We start from the raw sequence: 15,232 nt of genomic DNA, 5'->3' as shown, positions 1-15,232 counted from the left end.
AAAGCGTATTTTGGTATATGAATCGAACTTACATCGACTCTAAACGACAAGTCATACGTATTCTGCTCAAATTTTGACAGTTCTTTCAATAGACTTTCGACGACTAAATGTCAAATTTCACAATCCAATATGTCGTTCATTAGTCGTTGCGTTTCGATTCTACTCATATCAACGTTCGTTCAAGTGATACATGAATACCAATTTTGGATAGGACTTCGATCGAACGACTACGTAACTTCAACGATATTTTGATAGCTTGAACTTAACAGGGCCACATTAGAATGATAAAATAGCATTTTTTTCCTGATTTTTCTTATACATACACTAGAGGTAAGGAAATAGTTAAGCAGAATTAGGGATGATCTGTAACGATGGGACTGGCATTATCGCTAAGCGATAAAAGGTTAAAAAGAAATTGACCAGAATGCTGATAGAAAAGTTGATTGACCCATATCTCATAATAGATCTAAAACTTCGAACTATTAAATTAGATTAACTTCGAAGCGTATGAATAAATTAAGCCGAAAATTTAGAAAGAGCCTTAGATCTGAAGAATAGATCATTGGAAGACGAAAAACTCTGAATTGAATAGTGATATTTTAATCCCGATTTCAACGGTGCACTTAACCCTAATTAAGTAAACCAAAATTACCAATTCAGAATAGAATTATCAAATACCATTTTTTCTTAATTTTTTATACAATCATTAGAGGTAAGGAAAGATAGTTAAGTAGAATTTAAGGATGATCTGTAACGATGAGGCATTATCGGTAAGCGCCAAAAGGCCTGGTGAAATAGAAGATTAAAAAAACATTCACCAGAGTGCTGGCAGAAAATTTGATTGGCCCATATCTCATAATAGATCTAAATCATTTGAAAAATTTGTAAGTACTTACTCACGCAAGTGTAACTACATATTTACACATTATCATTATACACGTTTATGAATGTAGTTGTGTACACAATCTGTCGCCAATGGGCAAATATAACGATAGACGGGCTATTTTGTTAGAGTTTAGATAAAAAAATAGGTTATAACTATCTTAAATGAGTTCTCACAAAACTTCCGTTGTTTATTATTTCTGGTGATATTAAATTATGTACACAAAAGTGTTATACCTATATTCCAGCTTTTTAAGGACTTGGATGTTTTAACTAAACTGACGCAAAAAGAGGGTTAGTATCTAGACTTGGTGAAATTACAGGCACATGAGATTGGCAACTTGTGTCTCAGGGTGACGGGCGCAGTGGTAGTGCCCTTCAGGTCTTTACAACTTGAAGCTGTGAGTGGCAATGTAACTGTTATGGACAGGTGTGTAGCTTTCCACCAGGCGCACGGCTTGTTCGTCCCGTCACTTGATGTTATAAAAAATAATTTGTGTGTCTGATGGATTGACCTCAAAAAGGTTTTTTTTTATTTGATGGCTTATTTAAACTACATGTACCTAAGCTATGTTTGATGAACGTATGCTCCCTCGAGAATTTCGCGATTGTTACACATAGGAAATGAAACAATTTTGTTTTATATACAGGTTTATTTCTAAAACACTAACAACCTCGCAGGTCTACATTACTAACATTAAAAACAACTACTTTGTTTTATGATTTTTTACAAAATATAATAAATGTAGGAAAAATTAATTTAAGTTTTTGTTGTACTATCTGACACTCTTTAGATGTGTATTTGGTAGAATAAGTTCAAACGTGCAAGCGTCTTCCGCGACGACTCCCACTCCTGTCCTGAGTAGAGTTTAAAGCGATATATTTCTATGGAAGTAAATAATATGAAATTATTTTTATTTTTTGTAAGATTTAAGTGCGCATTTGACCTCTATCTCACCTGATGGAAAGTGACGATGAGGTCGATGATGGAGCATATACACTTAAGTAATACATATTCACTCTCTCCTTGAAAAGGCCCGAGTTATAACGTTCAGGGAACAAGTCTGCAGGCAGGGAATACCACTCCATAGCCGTTAGCCATATTAATGTGGGAGCGTAACGCTTCGAGCGAATCTTTGGAATGTCCACAACACAGGGGTGGAACCCAAGCCTACGGTCTCCCGTTGTAGAAAAGGGGAATGGGGAATTAAATCGTGTTATTCCATCTTACACTCTCCGTGATACATGATTCCGTAAATTTTGGATGAATTATTAAAAGCCATGCAACAAAATTTGTTGCTAATCAATAAGAAAGAAGATACCCATATTAACCTTAGGGTAAAACTAGGTAATACGCCCCAGTTGACAAAACGCCCCACTTCAATAATATGCACATTAAGACAGCTACGAAACGCACACAACGCACACTAGTAGACAATAGTCGTCGGACAACATGGCTGGCGTCCACACGTGATTCTCGAACATCACAAGAGAAAAAATTCAAATCGAAGGTTTTGTGCATTAAAACAATTTGTGGTGAGTTTCAGCATTTTTCTCATACATTAGTTGTTTTGTATTTCTTATTGGATTGACAGGTATCATAGTAAAACACGATAAATTTACTTTGTTTTCTTATTGTACCTACAATTATAACCTTGAACGAGTCGTCTTGACGTTGGTGGGGCGTTTTAAAAATCGAAATTTACAATATGCCCCACGTGTTGTTTTATAATACGCCCCAGCATTTCAACTAAACCAAAATTACATAGTTTAGAAATTTATTACAGATAATGCCTCGAAAATACCAAAGAAGTACTCTGAGAGCGTCATGGGCGTCGGAAGACCTGGAAAAGGCTATGGAGAAAGTTCGAAATAAAGTAATGGGTGTCAATGAAGCTTCCAGAACTTTCAAAATCCCATCTCGGACACTCAGAAGGCATCTTCTATCTGGAAAATTAAAGGTTCCCCTTGGTCGCAACCCAGTATTTTCCATCGAGCATGAAAAAAAGATAGTTGCTCATATAAAAAAATTAGAACAAGTTGGATTTGCCCCAGAGAGAAAAGATGTTAAAGAGATGGCATTTCAAATAGCAAAGAAACTTGAAATAAAAAATCCATTTTTAGAAAGTTCGGCATCTGCGGGCAACACCTGGTTTATGGGATTTATGAAACGTAACCCTGAATTAAGTACGAGACAGTCAGAAGGATTATCGCTTGCTCGGGCTTATGGAGTTAATCGAGAGGACGTCAAATACTTTTTCGATTTACTAACCAAACTCTATGAAAAAAATGATTTTGCCAACCACCCTGAAGACATATATAATATGGACGAGTCTGGCATCCAAGTGAACAATAAAGCTGGCAAAGTGGTAGCCACAAAAGGAGCCAGAGACGTTTTCACGCTCACTAGCTGTGAAAAAGGGGAAAATGTCACAGTTATTGCTTGCTGCAATGCCCAAGGAAACTTTATTCCTCCAGTACTGATATACAAAGGAACATACAGTAAGCCACAGTTTTCCGAGGGACTCCCCCCTGGATCCCAAGTTTTTATGAATAAAAAGTCTTCCTACATTAATTCAGATCTTTTCATGAAGTGGTTTGAAGAAGTGTTTCTACGCCACAAAAGTCAAAGAAAGACGCTGTTGGTTTTAGATGGACACAGCTCGCACAGTAATAACATACGACTACTGGAAGTGGCCAAAGAAAACAACGTGATATTGTTGTGTCTCCCTAGTCACACAACACACGCCCTTCAACCACTAGATAGAGCATTTTTTCGTCCTCTGAAGATGTACTTTGCTCAAGAAGCAAGAGCATGGATGGTAAGAAATAAAGATAAGAAACTGACACGATATGACGTTTCAAAACTGATCGGCGGGGCTTGGGGTAAAGCTGCTACTATACGAAATGGCGTATCAGCCTTGAAGTCGTGTGGAATCTATCCCTTCAACCCTAGTGCTATTCCTGAACACTACTTCTCCTTGTCAGATTCTTTGCGAGAGCAAGATTTGGTCGAAAACGCCCAAAATGATGAAGATGATACTTCGACAGAGTCCATGTCATTGCTTGTAGGTCCTTCGGCTACACTTCCAGATTTACCCATAGCGTCACAGCAGATCAACCTTGAACTGGAGGCCGAAACTTCAAAACAACATCGTTCCGAGTACGTTTTGATGACTACTGCGTCAACACCCACATCACCCAGTGAACAAGGATCTGGTAATATTTTGGTCACCACAGCGACAATACATTCGCCGCTTCGTTGTCGCGTTCCTGAACTTGAAGCTAATTTTGAAGAACAAACAGCCAATAAAAACAAGTCAGATGATTCTACAAGTGCTATTCATTCACCGATACAAATAATGACTCTTTCTCCAGCAACCCCCAAAAAATGTCCGCAGAAGCGTCCTACTGAACCACATAGCATTGAATTAAATGACATGGATCTGATTGAACAAATAATACCTGAAAAGACCGTAACTGCCGACTCCAAAGATACGCCTTCCAAAATTTTAAGTGAAATCCATCCTGTACCGAAACTGCCATTCGTACTATCAAAAAAGAAGCAAAAAGCCGTTATTCTAACTTCTGATGAGCATATACAAAAAAGAAAATTAATTGCAGATAAAAAGAAACAGAAAGTTGAAGCTGGGAAACTAAGACAAAACACGAGCGCCAGAAAGAGAAAAGTAAATGAAAGTCATAAAAGTCGCACAAAGAAGCAAAAAACAATTGGAGAAAAAGACAGAAGTCGACAAAAAAAATTAAAGAAAGATCCTTCAAAACTACAAAAAAAAAAGAAGATAGAATACTCATCTTCATCTGATAGTAACGATGAAAATATATCAGTTGTTTCAGAGGATGAAATATCCGATGAAGACACAGACAGATGTGCGGAATGCACCGAAAATTATTTTCATACGAAATCGTCAGAAGACTGGATTCAGTGTACGTCGTGTTCTGCATGGTTGCATGAGTTTTGTACCATGTATAACCCTTTATGCAATCGCTGTGGTCGAAAAGCAAAAAGAGTAACTGTCAAGAAATAGTCCTATACCTAATGTTAAATGTTTGAAGACTGATTTATCGTAGTACAAAATTAATGCCAGTAAGAAAACTGTGATTTTGAAAGAAGCATTTGCATTTTTGATTTTTTTTTAATTTCTTTTCGTATAATATAGGTAGATTTTTAGAATTTTTAGATACAAAATAATATTAAGACTGAATTTTTGCCTTTATAAGTAGTTCATTTAGCATAAGAATAGCAAGAAAATGTGATTTTTAAACTGGGGCATTTTGTAATACTAGTGAGGCATATTAGCCAACAGTCATTTTACAAAACGCCCCACCTCATCTTTAAAAAAAATTGTCACCAAAAGGCATTTATTGGTCTGTATTACATTAAATAATTCACAAATAGTTCCTAAAATACCAAATATTGTTCCAAAATAAAGATATTGATTGAATATCTCCAGAATTTGATTTCATTGAACTCTAAAAAAAAGTGGGGCGTATTGTCTAGTTTTACCCTAAAGCTAAGTCCAAACCAAGGTAAACGACGCTTTTATGGGGAAATGTATACGTTTTTACAATAAGATTCCGAAGCATATATTAAGATTATCATTTCCTAACTTTAAAAACTACATTAAAAATATTTTGATTGAAAAGTTATATTGCAAAATTGAAGACTACGTGTTAAATAAAGATGTATGGAAGGACGACATGGTTCCAGATTTCACACAAATTTGATTCAAAGTGTATTCTATAGCATTTAAGTCTATTTTAAAAGAGCAATCCCTAGAGATTCTTGCTCGTTCTTCTCAGGGAAGTTAGCGTAGTGAACGAGCAGTAGCTTCAACGTGACGTTTTCAAGTGTAAATTTATTTTACCTGTGAAGTAAATGATTCTTTGACTTCGACTTTGACTTTGAATTTATGATGTTGATAATTGAGTCCTGCGAGGTTGTTAGCAGGTATTTTAACCCTGTAAGTAGGTATATATGTTTTTTCAAACAAATCAACGTTCCGACCCATTTACAGCCATGTTTGAAAAAACAAATATACGCGACTTACATCTGAAAAAAAAAATTGTTTCATTTTCTGTCTGCTCAACTGTTTAAGGAGTATTAGCTTTTTTCTCACTTAGTATAGAGATCTTTTTTTTTTATAGTATCAACTGACGAGACGAACAAGTAGTGCGCCTGATGGTAAGCTACACGCCTGTCAATAACAGTTGCAGTGCTACTCAGAGCTTTAAATTGCAAAGATCTGAGGGGCATTACTATTGCGCCGGTCATCCTGAGGCATAAGTTGACAAGTCCCTGTAATTTCACCAACACCATTACCCCTCTAAATTTAAACACAGTAATCTGACATTACTGCTTGGTGGCAGAAATAGGTAAGGTGGCATTACTACTATAATATATTAGACGAAGTCTTTCACAAGGAACTCTACTGCTACTACAATCTCTATCATAAAATGAATATTTATTTTCCACTTGTCCGACTGATTGTAAATTTGGTGTACTATAGAAATCTGATGACATTACAATTACGACACTGCAACCATAGTAAAAGTAAGATAAGTACGGTAACTCCGTACAAGTCCGGGTTGTTGCGAATATCAGCAGCCGCATCGCGGATAATGAGCGTAAATTGAAAAATCCGCGTCCTCATATCGACGCTGATATTCATTCCAGATGTTTGAGTCGTGACATGACCTTAAAGGCACGCTGGAATAACTTACAAATCTTCCTTAAACAGGCTGTAAGCCGGAAAAGCAGCTCAGCAGTTTTTTTATGTAAATGTATGTTGATATTATTATATTAAATTAATTTAAATAAAATTCCAGAACGATTAAGCTAGGCAGATTGATTGTTATGAAAACAATCAATCAAGCAAGGTGCAGGTTGATTCTTTTGTTAATAAATGTCACAAAATCATTGAAATTATATTTTGTACAGTCGGTGCCCTCACTTATGTATCCACTATTTGTATAGCATTTAGTACAAATAGGGGATGTATAAGTGAGGGCAACGACCTTAAATTTTTCTTGTTTTTTTTTTTTTAATATACAAAATTAGCATACGAATCAGCATCTGCATCAGCATCCGCATCAGCATACGCATTAGCATCTGAATCAGCATCCGCTGATGTTAAATTAAAAAATCAGGGTATAATTCTTTTTGCCGTCTACTTAAAAATGTAAGTACTGCTAACTCGAAGTGCTAAGTACCACTCTGTAAGACAGTTCTTGAATGACGATTGTTAATAATTATCATAATATAGTGTAACAAATTCTTATACAAATCCAGATACATTTAGAATTTTGAACTAAATATAAATAATATATATGTATAACAATAAGTGTAGGTGTAAATAATAATATAAAATCGATGTTAATCAAGTCCAAAATTTATCTTAATTATGATTCTAATCTTAATTTTAAGTAATTTGCTACACCCATCCATGTGAAATGTAAAATAAATAAAAAACAAAAAACTCTTAAAGGATTTTTTATTGTCACACAAATAACGTTCATGGAACTACAAAAGTAATGCCGGTGACAGCAAAGAAACATCAAATTGCCATTAGTTTAAACAATTAAACAATCTAATTAGTGTTTTGTTTACCGACGTCCGCCTACGTGACCGCCAGGCGTCTGTGTTGCCCGCAAACGATTAAAAAGTTAAAGAACATTAATGCATTTTTAAATAAACCAAATTCGACATTCTATTTGAATGGCGCCAGTCTTTTGTTTTTGATAATACGTCATTGGTTAATGGGAGAACTCACTTTGTTCGTTAATGCGTCTCTCACTGAATGCCGCATTTAGGCCGAGGTTTAAAAAACGAACTTGGATTTCGACTAAACAAACATGGCGAACATAGCAAGTTTTTCGTATATATTTACAAAACGACTATGCCTATATTTTTTTAGCATTGGACATTAGGAAATGTTTTGTCTTTTATCAAGAGCCATATCATTCAGTCATTTTGTAAACAAAGCATTTTAATAAATACCGTGAAACAAGATTCTCAAACATATTTAGTACCTTTTTTTATTATTACGTTTTTTTACTCGATGTGTTCAATAATAACGCTACTTACTACGTACTAGGGAAACCCTGTATCGCGAGTGCCATGGACACACATAGACAACCAGAAATTACACCCAAACTCATGAGAGAAATAAATGTGGGACTTATGAGGCCATACAAATATTTCTCTCGGCCCGCGAATCGAACCCGGGACTCCACTATGGAGGTATTTAGAGGTTAAATTACCAAAGATTAAAGCAAAATCTTTGCATAATTTAAGACTTAAACTAAATATAAATTTAAGCAAGAAATTAAATTATATTTTGAGTTTGTAATTTTTTGCTTAAATGTGGACAAAGTTCGCTTTCTAAATACGAAAAACTTGCTTAGCTTGCCATTTTTGCTTAGTCGAGCTCCTTGTGAAAGTGTTCATCCAGGGAAGTACTGACACCTTACTTATTTCAGCCGCCAAGTTTTAAAGGGTGCTGGTGAAATTACAGGTGCATAGGACTCTGATGGCACTGCAACTGCTATGGACACGCGTGTCGCTTACCACCAGGCGCACGACTTATTCGTCCCGTCACTTAGTAACATAAAAAAAGTGCGTTAGAAATATCACTGTCGTGGAAACCGATTTACGATCGAAGTTTATTTATTTATTTGTACATCGCAACTTAACACGAACATTACAGGCAAAACCTAATTCGTTCGAGAAGGCACATAAATTAAATAATTTAAGAAACATAACATATTACAATGTAAGGCAACCCTTTTGAATTCACTCAGAGTGCAATGAAGTAAGTTAATTGCATCAGCTACTCGATTGAGAGTAGCGAGGGCACGCGTGAATGGCGGGCCAGCAGCTGAGTCCGCGCGCGCGGTATTGTATATTATATATACGATTTAGTTATATAAGTAAAAGGTGATTTCGGTAAGACGTAAAAGAAAAATGCAATAATATCGATTTTGGCCTCGTCCGGGCCCAAACGCTGTTCGCCGAAATCTCCCATCTTCCGGTCAGCGCACCAGAGAGCCACTTTAGGGTTAGCAAAATTAAATAATATGTAATTGTTGATAAATTATAATTAAAATATTCAACCATGTATTATGCAGTCATTGTAAATGACATAATGTTCGTTATGGATAAATAATCATTGTAGTAATTATTTTGTCAGTAATTAATTAGTCAGAGATTTGCAGCAGTAGAGCTTCTTATGAAAGAGTACGTCCAATGACGTACTGCCATCTTACCTATTTCCGCCGCCAAACATTATGACCATTGCTACGTTCCTGTTTTGAAGGGTGCTGGTGAAACTGCAGGCACATGAGACTTGTCAACGTATGTCTTGGGGTGACGGGCGCAATGGCAGTGCCGCTTAGATCTTTGCGATTTAAAGCTCTGAGTGGCACTGCAATTGTTGTGGACAGGCGTGTAGCTTACCACCAGGCATCTACACGCCTTGTTCGTCCCGTCCTTAATATTTAAAAAAGTTTTACTACCAAGCTATTAATTTATTTGTGAAAATACTCCACAAACACAATGAAAAATTCCTTCGATCCCACTGGACTCGAAACCAGTGTCTGTTGCTTCAACGTGGCTATTGCACTGCCAACTGAGCTGCGGTTCTAATCTACAAATCTTATAAATTTCTCTAATGCTTGTTGCGGACCTTGTATTGGGTTTTAACGGCTGTTTTTGCCGAGAAGAGATGAAAGTTTCTTCCTCGTAATAATAATAATATTTTTCACTCCAACTTTGAATAGTAATCCTCTCAAATTGTATATTTCGGGAAGTACAGAGTCTGTATTAAAACACAAGAACACGAACTCACCTTCTGTCACTCCTCACAATACCTCCAACGAACACTACTAACTGTATTTTGGGTCATTTTCTGTTTTTGTAAACAGCCATATTTACTAATACTACCCGAACTTTGTGGAAAACAATATAGAAACAAAAAAACAAAATTCGAAAAAAAAGACGTCAAAAAAGAAAGAAACAATAAACAAAATAAAAACAGAACAAGTTCAAAAATTAAGTTGGCGTAGTGTTCATTGGAGGTATGGATCAGTCCGTCAGCCGAAAAATTAAAAATTCACAGCATAACGCGTAATCGAATATGTAACTATCTCTGACGCAAAAAAAGAGGTGAGTTACAAGTTTGAAGCCTAGAATTCAGTGCATTTACGGTTTTCGTCCGAAATATTTATCAGATCTCAACTTAGAAAGTTCCCTGTTCTACGAATACCGCAATTAAACCAGGGTATTACCCTAAAAACTCAAGACGTCTTCTTTTTTTGAAGAATTTGTACTGTAAATGATTTTTACGAACGATATAAAATAATCTACTATGTCATTGGTTAAGTTACTGACATAATCGAAATTTAATTGTTCAAGCGGCGTGATAAAAAGGTGATAAAATGAACTAAAATGTGATTTTAATGTGTTAATTTTTAACTTAGACCGCAAAATTAGTCGCAGAATGTCTTAAATACATAGGGCGCACTATAAGTTTCCGGAACTGGCCACTTACATAAACAATATTTGAAAAGTAATTACAACATTTGAAAATGGAACCCTTTGGCTGTAGAACACAGTTTGTTTCATCTGAATGTCACTTGTTTTTACATTGTGGCGTCATTTTAGAAATTGGTTGTCTACATCACCATGGATTTAACTCGTGAAAATTTTCGTAGTATGATTTTCTACGACTTTAAGTGTAACTTTACCGCTCAGCGGAGCTTCGCTTAGCTTTTTTGGCGATGAAGCACTATGCAAGATGACTACTTACAGATGGTTCGCAGAATTCAAACGCGGTCGTGTGAATCTCAGTGACGAATTTCGTGATGGTCGCCCGTCCACTGCTGTGAACAACAAAAACATCGATGCTGTGCGCTGTATGATCAAAACAGACAGGCATGTACAGGCATGTATTATGAGATTCGGGCATCTTTAGGCATAGGCATGAGTCAAATACAATTAATACTACACAAACATTTGGGCGTGAAAAAGCTGTGCTCTCGGTGAATCCCAGACAATTTGACTGAGGCTCAAAAAGGCGGATCGCGTCACTTGGTGCAATACCATGCTTACCAGATTCAATGAAGGGGCGTCAAATTTGGTGTGGGACATAGTAACAGGTGACGAAAAATGGATTTATAGTTACGATTCCAAAACAAAGCAGCAATCAAGCGTATGGGTCTTTCGAGATGAGCCGAAACGAACCAAAGTGGCGCACTTGCAAAGTGTCTTTAAGCGGATGATTACTTCTTTTTTTAATTAAACTGGACACGTGGCTACTGTTGCTTTGGAGAATCGTTGTACTGTGAATAGTGATTGGTACATGACCATTTGTTTGCCGGACGTAATTGACAAACTCCGTAAAAATAACCGTAAACGCCATATCCTCTTGCACCACGATAACGCCAGTTCTCACACGCTCAGACAGACAAATGATTTTTCGAAGGTGAACAACATTAACCTTATGAGCCTTCCCGCATACAGTACCGACCTGTGACTTTTATTTATTTCCAAAAATTAAGAACCAGTTACGCGGTCAACGATTTTCATCACCTGAGGCTGTCGTAGAGTATGAAAAACATGTTTCAGAGATTGTCACGGAGGAGTGGTATAAATGTTTTCAAAATTGGTTCATTCATATGAAAAAGTGCATTAACGCTAACGGAGAATATTTTGAGAAACATTAAATTCATTTCTGACCAATTATTGTATTTTTTTCTTATTCGTTCCGGAAACTTATAGTGCGCCTCACGTATCAGATGATTAATAGAAAAAAAAGTTTGTTGAGGACACTTATAGTCAAAATTCAATTATAATTTTTGAGAAACAATAACTATCACATTTGTTTTACAAAATAACTTTATTGCACGAGACACAACAACAATAATAATAAATCATTCATTTTCTCCCAAAATGTATAAAAAAAACAAAAAATTGATGCGAAGATGAACCTACCTTCGAAACTAGGATACCCTGTACAATGGGTAGCTAAGTCTTGCGTCCGTCACGTATGATGCTTCTTGTATGTTAAAATAACAATAACTAAGTCTATTAAAATAAATTGATAAAATATAACAGGTGGAACATAAAAAGGAGGTAGTTTATATGTAATTTTGGGTAGGTACATTAATTAATTAGTTACATTATCAAAGTTCTAGTGTACAACCATTACGAAAAACTAGCCAACTCCAGTCCCAACAAACAACAAAAACATTCAATGAAATATTTTCAAGGACAAGATGCATTATTTTTAAAGTTATTAAATTATTGTATTTAACGAGTATATTAGTTTTTCTGTTCAATATAAATGTGTATTTGGCAGCCCTAGTCCGGAAATATGCGCGGCGTGCGGGCATGGGCGTCCGTAGAAAAGCGCCCTTATCGCGTCGTGTAAAAAGTAATGCGTTCAGCCTTTATGGCAGTTGCGAGACACGCTCTTTATTACGGAGGGCCGACGCTCCGAGGTCACACCGGGAGGAAATAAGGGATTTCAAAAAATCTTGACTAAAATTTCTTCTCTGTTCTCTATAGATAAACAATGATAAACACATTCGCTTACCTGTTTTAGTCCCAGTGATATAAAATATCAAGAAAAATTAATATTCAAAAAAGGAATATCCACACTTTTCTCTTTGACTATTTTTAGGTCTTTATAAAAATATCAGACGTATTTATGACCGATCTCACTCAATTTTCAGTAGCGGTAGAGCTCCTCCAGGGAAGTACTGCCACCTTACTTATTTTTGCCGCCAAGCAGTAATGTCAGCATTACTGTGTTCCGGTTTTGAAGGGTAAGAGTGTTGGTGAAATTACAAGCACATGGGACTTACCAACTTATGTCTCAGGGTGACGAGCGCTGTGGCAGTGCCCCTCAGATCTTTGCGATTTAAAGCTCTGAGTGGCACTGCAACTGTTATGGACAGGCGTGTAGCTTACCATCAGGCGCACGACTTGTTCGTCACTTGATATTATAAAAAAAAATTCAAAAGCGAACACACAGCGCCGGGCAAATGTAGCGCCCGGGTGCAAGCAATAGCTTGGCGCCCTCTATTTAGCACGTGATGAAAGTGTACTACTTGCAGTTATATTTTCCCCAGTGATTAGAAATTCCGGTGTAAATGGTGCAATTGCAAATGGTGTTGGGAAACAATAGGCTGTTTACTTCGCTTGCGCCGCGATCTACCCAGGCTCTTTGTAGGCGTCGCGAGTGGCGCTAGTCGCCCCTGTCGAATTGAATTGAACCCCAAATTTTGTTTAAAGTCTGTTAATAATAAAATGAATTGTACTCAAATAGTACTTACTGCAGCAGAAAATACAATTTTGACAAGTTATTTAAGTGTTCCAACGGACAAGAAACAATAGATGTCCTATCTTCCCTCGGTGTATCCCTTCGTATTCGGGCATTATTCCCCCTCGCATAAAAAATGATTGTACCTTCAAATCTATCCCAAGGAGGGTGCTCCCTCAGGTCACTCCCGCTACCCCCTCGGTAATGTCTTCTCCCTTCGCGTATATGAATGACTTGGAACTTATAGCCAGTATAAAATGGTGCTTTCGAGAGCCCTTTGCGAAGAAAGAAATGTTCGGCAAATGAGATTATAGGTAGTAGGTTTCTTATAAATGACTACACATACATCTAGAGTAGGTACGTTATGATCGATTTTGAAGATAATGTTTTGGTTGGCATCACAATGTTTTGCCGATTTTTAAAACCTAAACTATACCCGCTGTGGCCTAGCGGTTAGCATTGGGCGCTAGATGATGAGGTTCCGGGTACGATTTTCGGTAGGACCAATTTTGGAAAATAACTTTTCTAAATTGATTCTTTGTGTTCTGGTTGCCCAGAAGTTAATACTGTTACCTTGAAGTTTATAGTAGATGGAATTTCATAGTTACAATCCAAGTACCTAAAGATGTTTAAAATACACATATGTAAATTAACCAATGTATAAAAACCATTACAAATGTTTCGTTCGTAATTATTTGACTTTTTTGTTTAGTTGTTGTGGTGAAACCTCGTGGTTTATTGTCAGTGTCAACATTGTAGAAAATGTGCGTGTAATTTTTAATTCAGTAAAACCTATTTACTTATTTCAAGACGCTCTCTCATTTCAATTTACTGAATTAAAAATTGAGAATGAACGAAATGTATAAATATTTAAAACCCGATCGATTAGAAATTGATTTGACGTCGAATGTTTCATATCAACAACAATGGCTGCATTGGAGAAAACCATTTGAAAATTTTCTTCAGGAATCAAGACCAACTACGGATAGTGGACAAATGTATCACTCAGACAGTGTAAAGCTTAAACTTCTGATCAATTATGTATCACCGACAATTTATGAAATGATAGCTTTTTGTGAAACCTATTCGTGCGCTATTTCAACGCTAGAAGTTATCTACGTGAAACCAAAAAGTATTATTTTCGCGAGACATAAACTGACTACTCGTACTCAACAACTTGATGAGTCTATATATCAATACGTACAAGCTTTAAAACTCTTAGCCAAAGACTGTGATATCAAAGCCGTCACTGCTCAAGAGAATGAGAGTGACTCGATTCGCGGAGCATTCATAGCTGGCTTAAGATCACCGCAAATACGTCAGCGATTATTAGAAAGTCTAACATTAACTCTGGATGAAACTCGGAACAAAGCGCGCGCTTTAGAGTCTGCGGAGATTCAATCTGTAAGTTTTAATACTCCGTCTCATGCTGATGCTTCATCTCATGTTGCCGTTGTTAGCAATAGCGTTAATAAAAATAAAATCCAACTATATACACGAGATAATCTAGTTGAGAAATGTTACTACTGCGGACATCTTAGACATCAACGTCGGTTTTGCCCTGCCGCTAACAGCACGTGTTTAAAGTGTGGGAAACGCGGGCACTTCGCTAAATCATGTCGGAGTCAAACTTCAGCATCTACTGCAAATACAGAAGAGGGAGATTCGATCTCGTCTAGTTTATTTGTAGCTACAGTAGGCTTGAATAGATGTGTAATCCCAATAAAGCTAAATGGGATAAATGTCAAAGCCCTAATCGATACTGGGAGTACAGCAAGTTTTGTTGACGAAAAAGTTGTACAAAGGTACAATATTCCAACACGTTCATGGAAACAAAACGTATCAATGGATTCTCAAGTACTAAAATCTCAGATAACATCCGCCTGTTATGCATCTATACAATCAAATGGAAGTGTATATCCAAATACGCTACTTCGCGTCATGGAGAATCTTCTTTAACTTCTCAAGGAAACTTCAATCACTCACAAACGTAGAACAGTTCC

The 15,232-nt window shown here is 36.6% G+C and overlaps 1 protein-coding gene across 1 annotated transcript in view; it reads left to right on the top strand.

Annotated features, from left to right (window-relative positions):
* Nucleotides 1-2,672: 2,672 nt before the first annotated feature.
* Nucleotides 2,673-15,232, top strand: part of LOC113232741 — a 46,508-nt gene continuing 33,948 nt past the window's right edge. The window contains exon 1 of the mRNA XM_026467518.1: nt 2,673-4,571. Within this exon, the coding sequence (XP_026323303.1) occupies nt 2,673-4,571 (1,899 nt within the window). The remainder of the gene's footprint in view (nt 4,572-15,232) is intronic.

This window comes from Hyposmocoma kahamanoa, unplaced genomic scaffold, assembly GCF_003589595.1.
Source record: "Hyposmocoma kahamanoa isolate Upper Pololo Valley unplaced genomic scaffold, ASM358959v1 78, whole genome shotgun sequence".
NCBI lineage: Eukaryota > Metazoa > Arthropoda > Insecta > Lepidoptera > Cosmopterigidae > Hyposmocoma > Hyposmocoma kahamanoa.
This window is presented reverse-complemented; position numbering and strand designations above follow the sequence as displayed.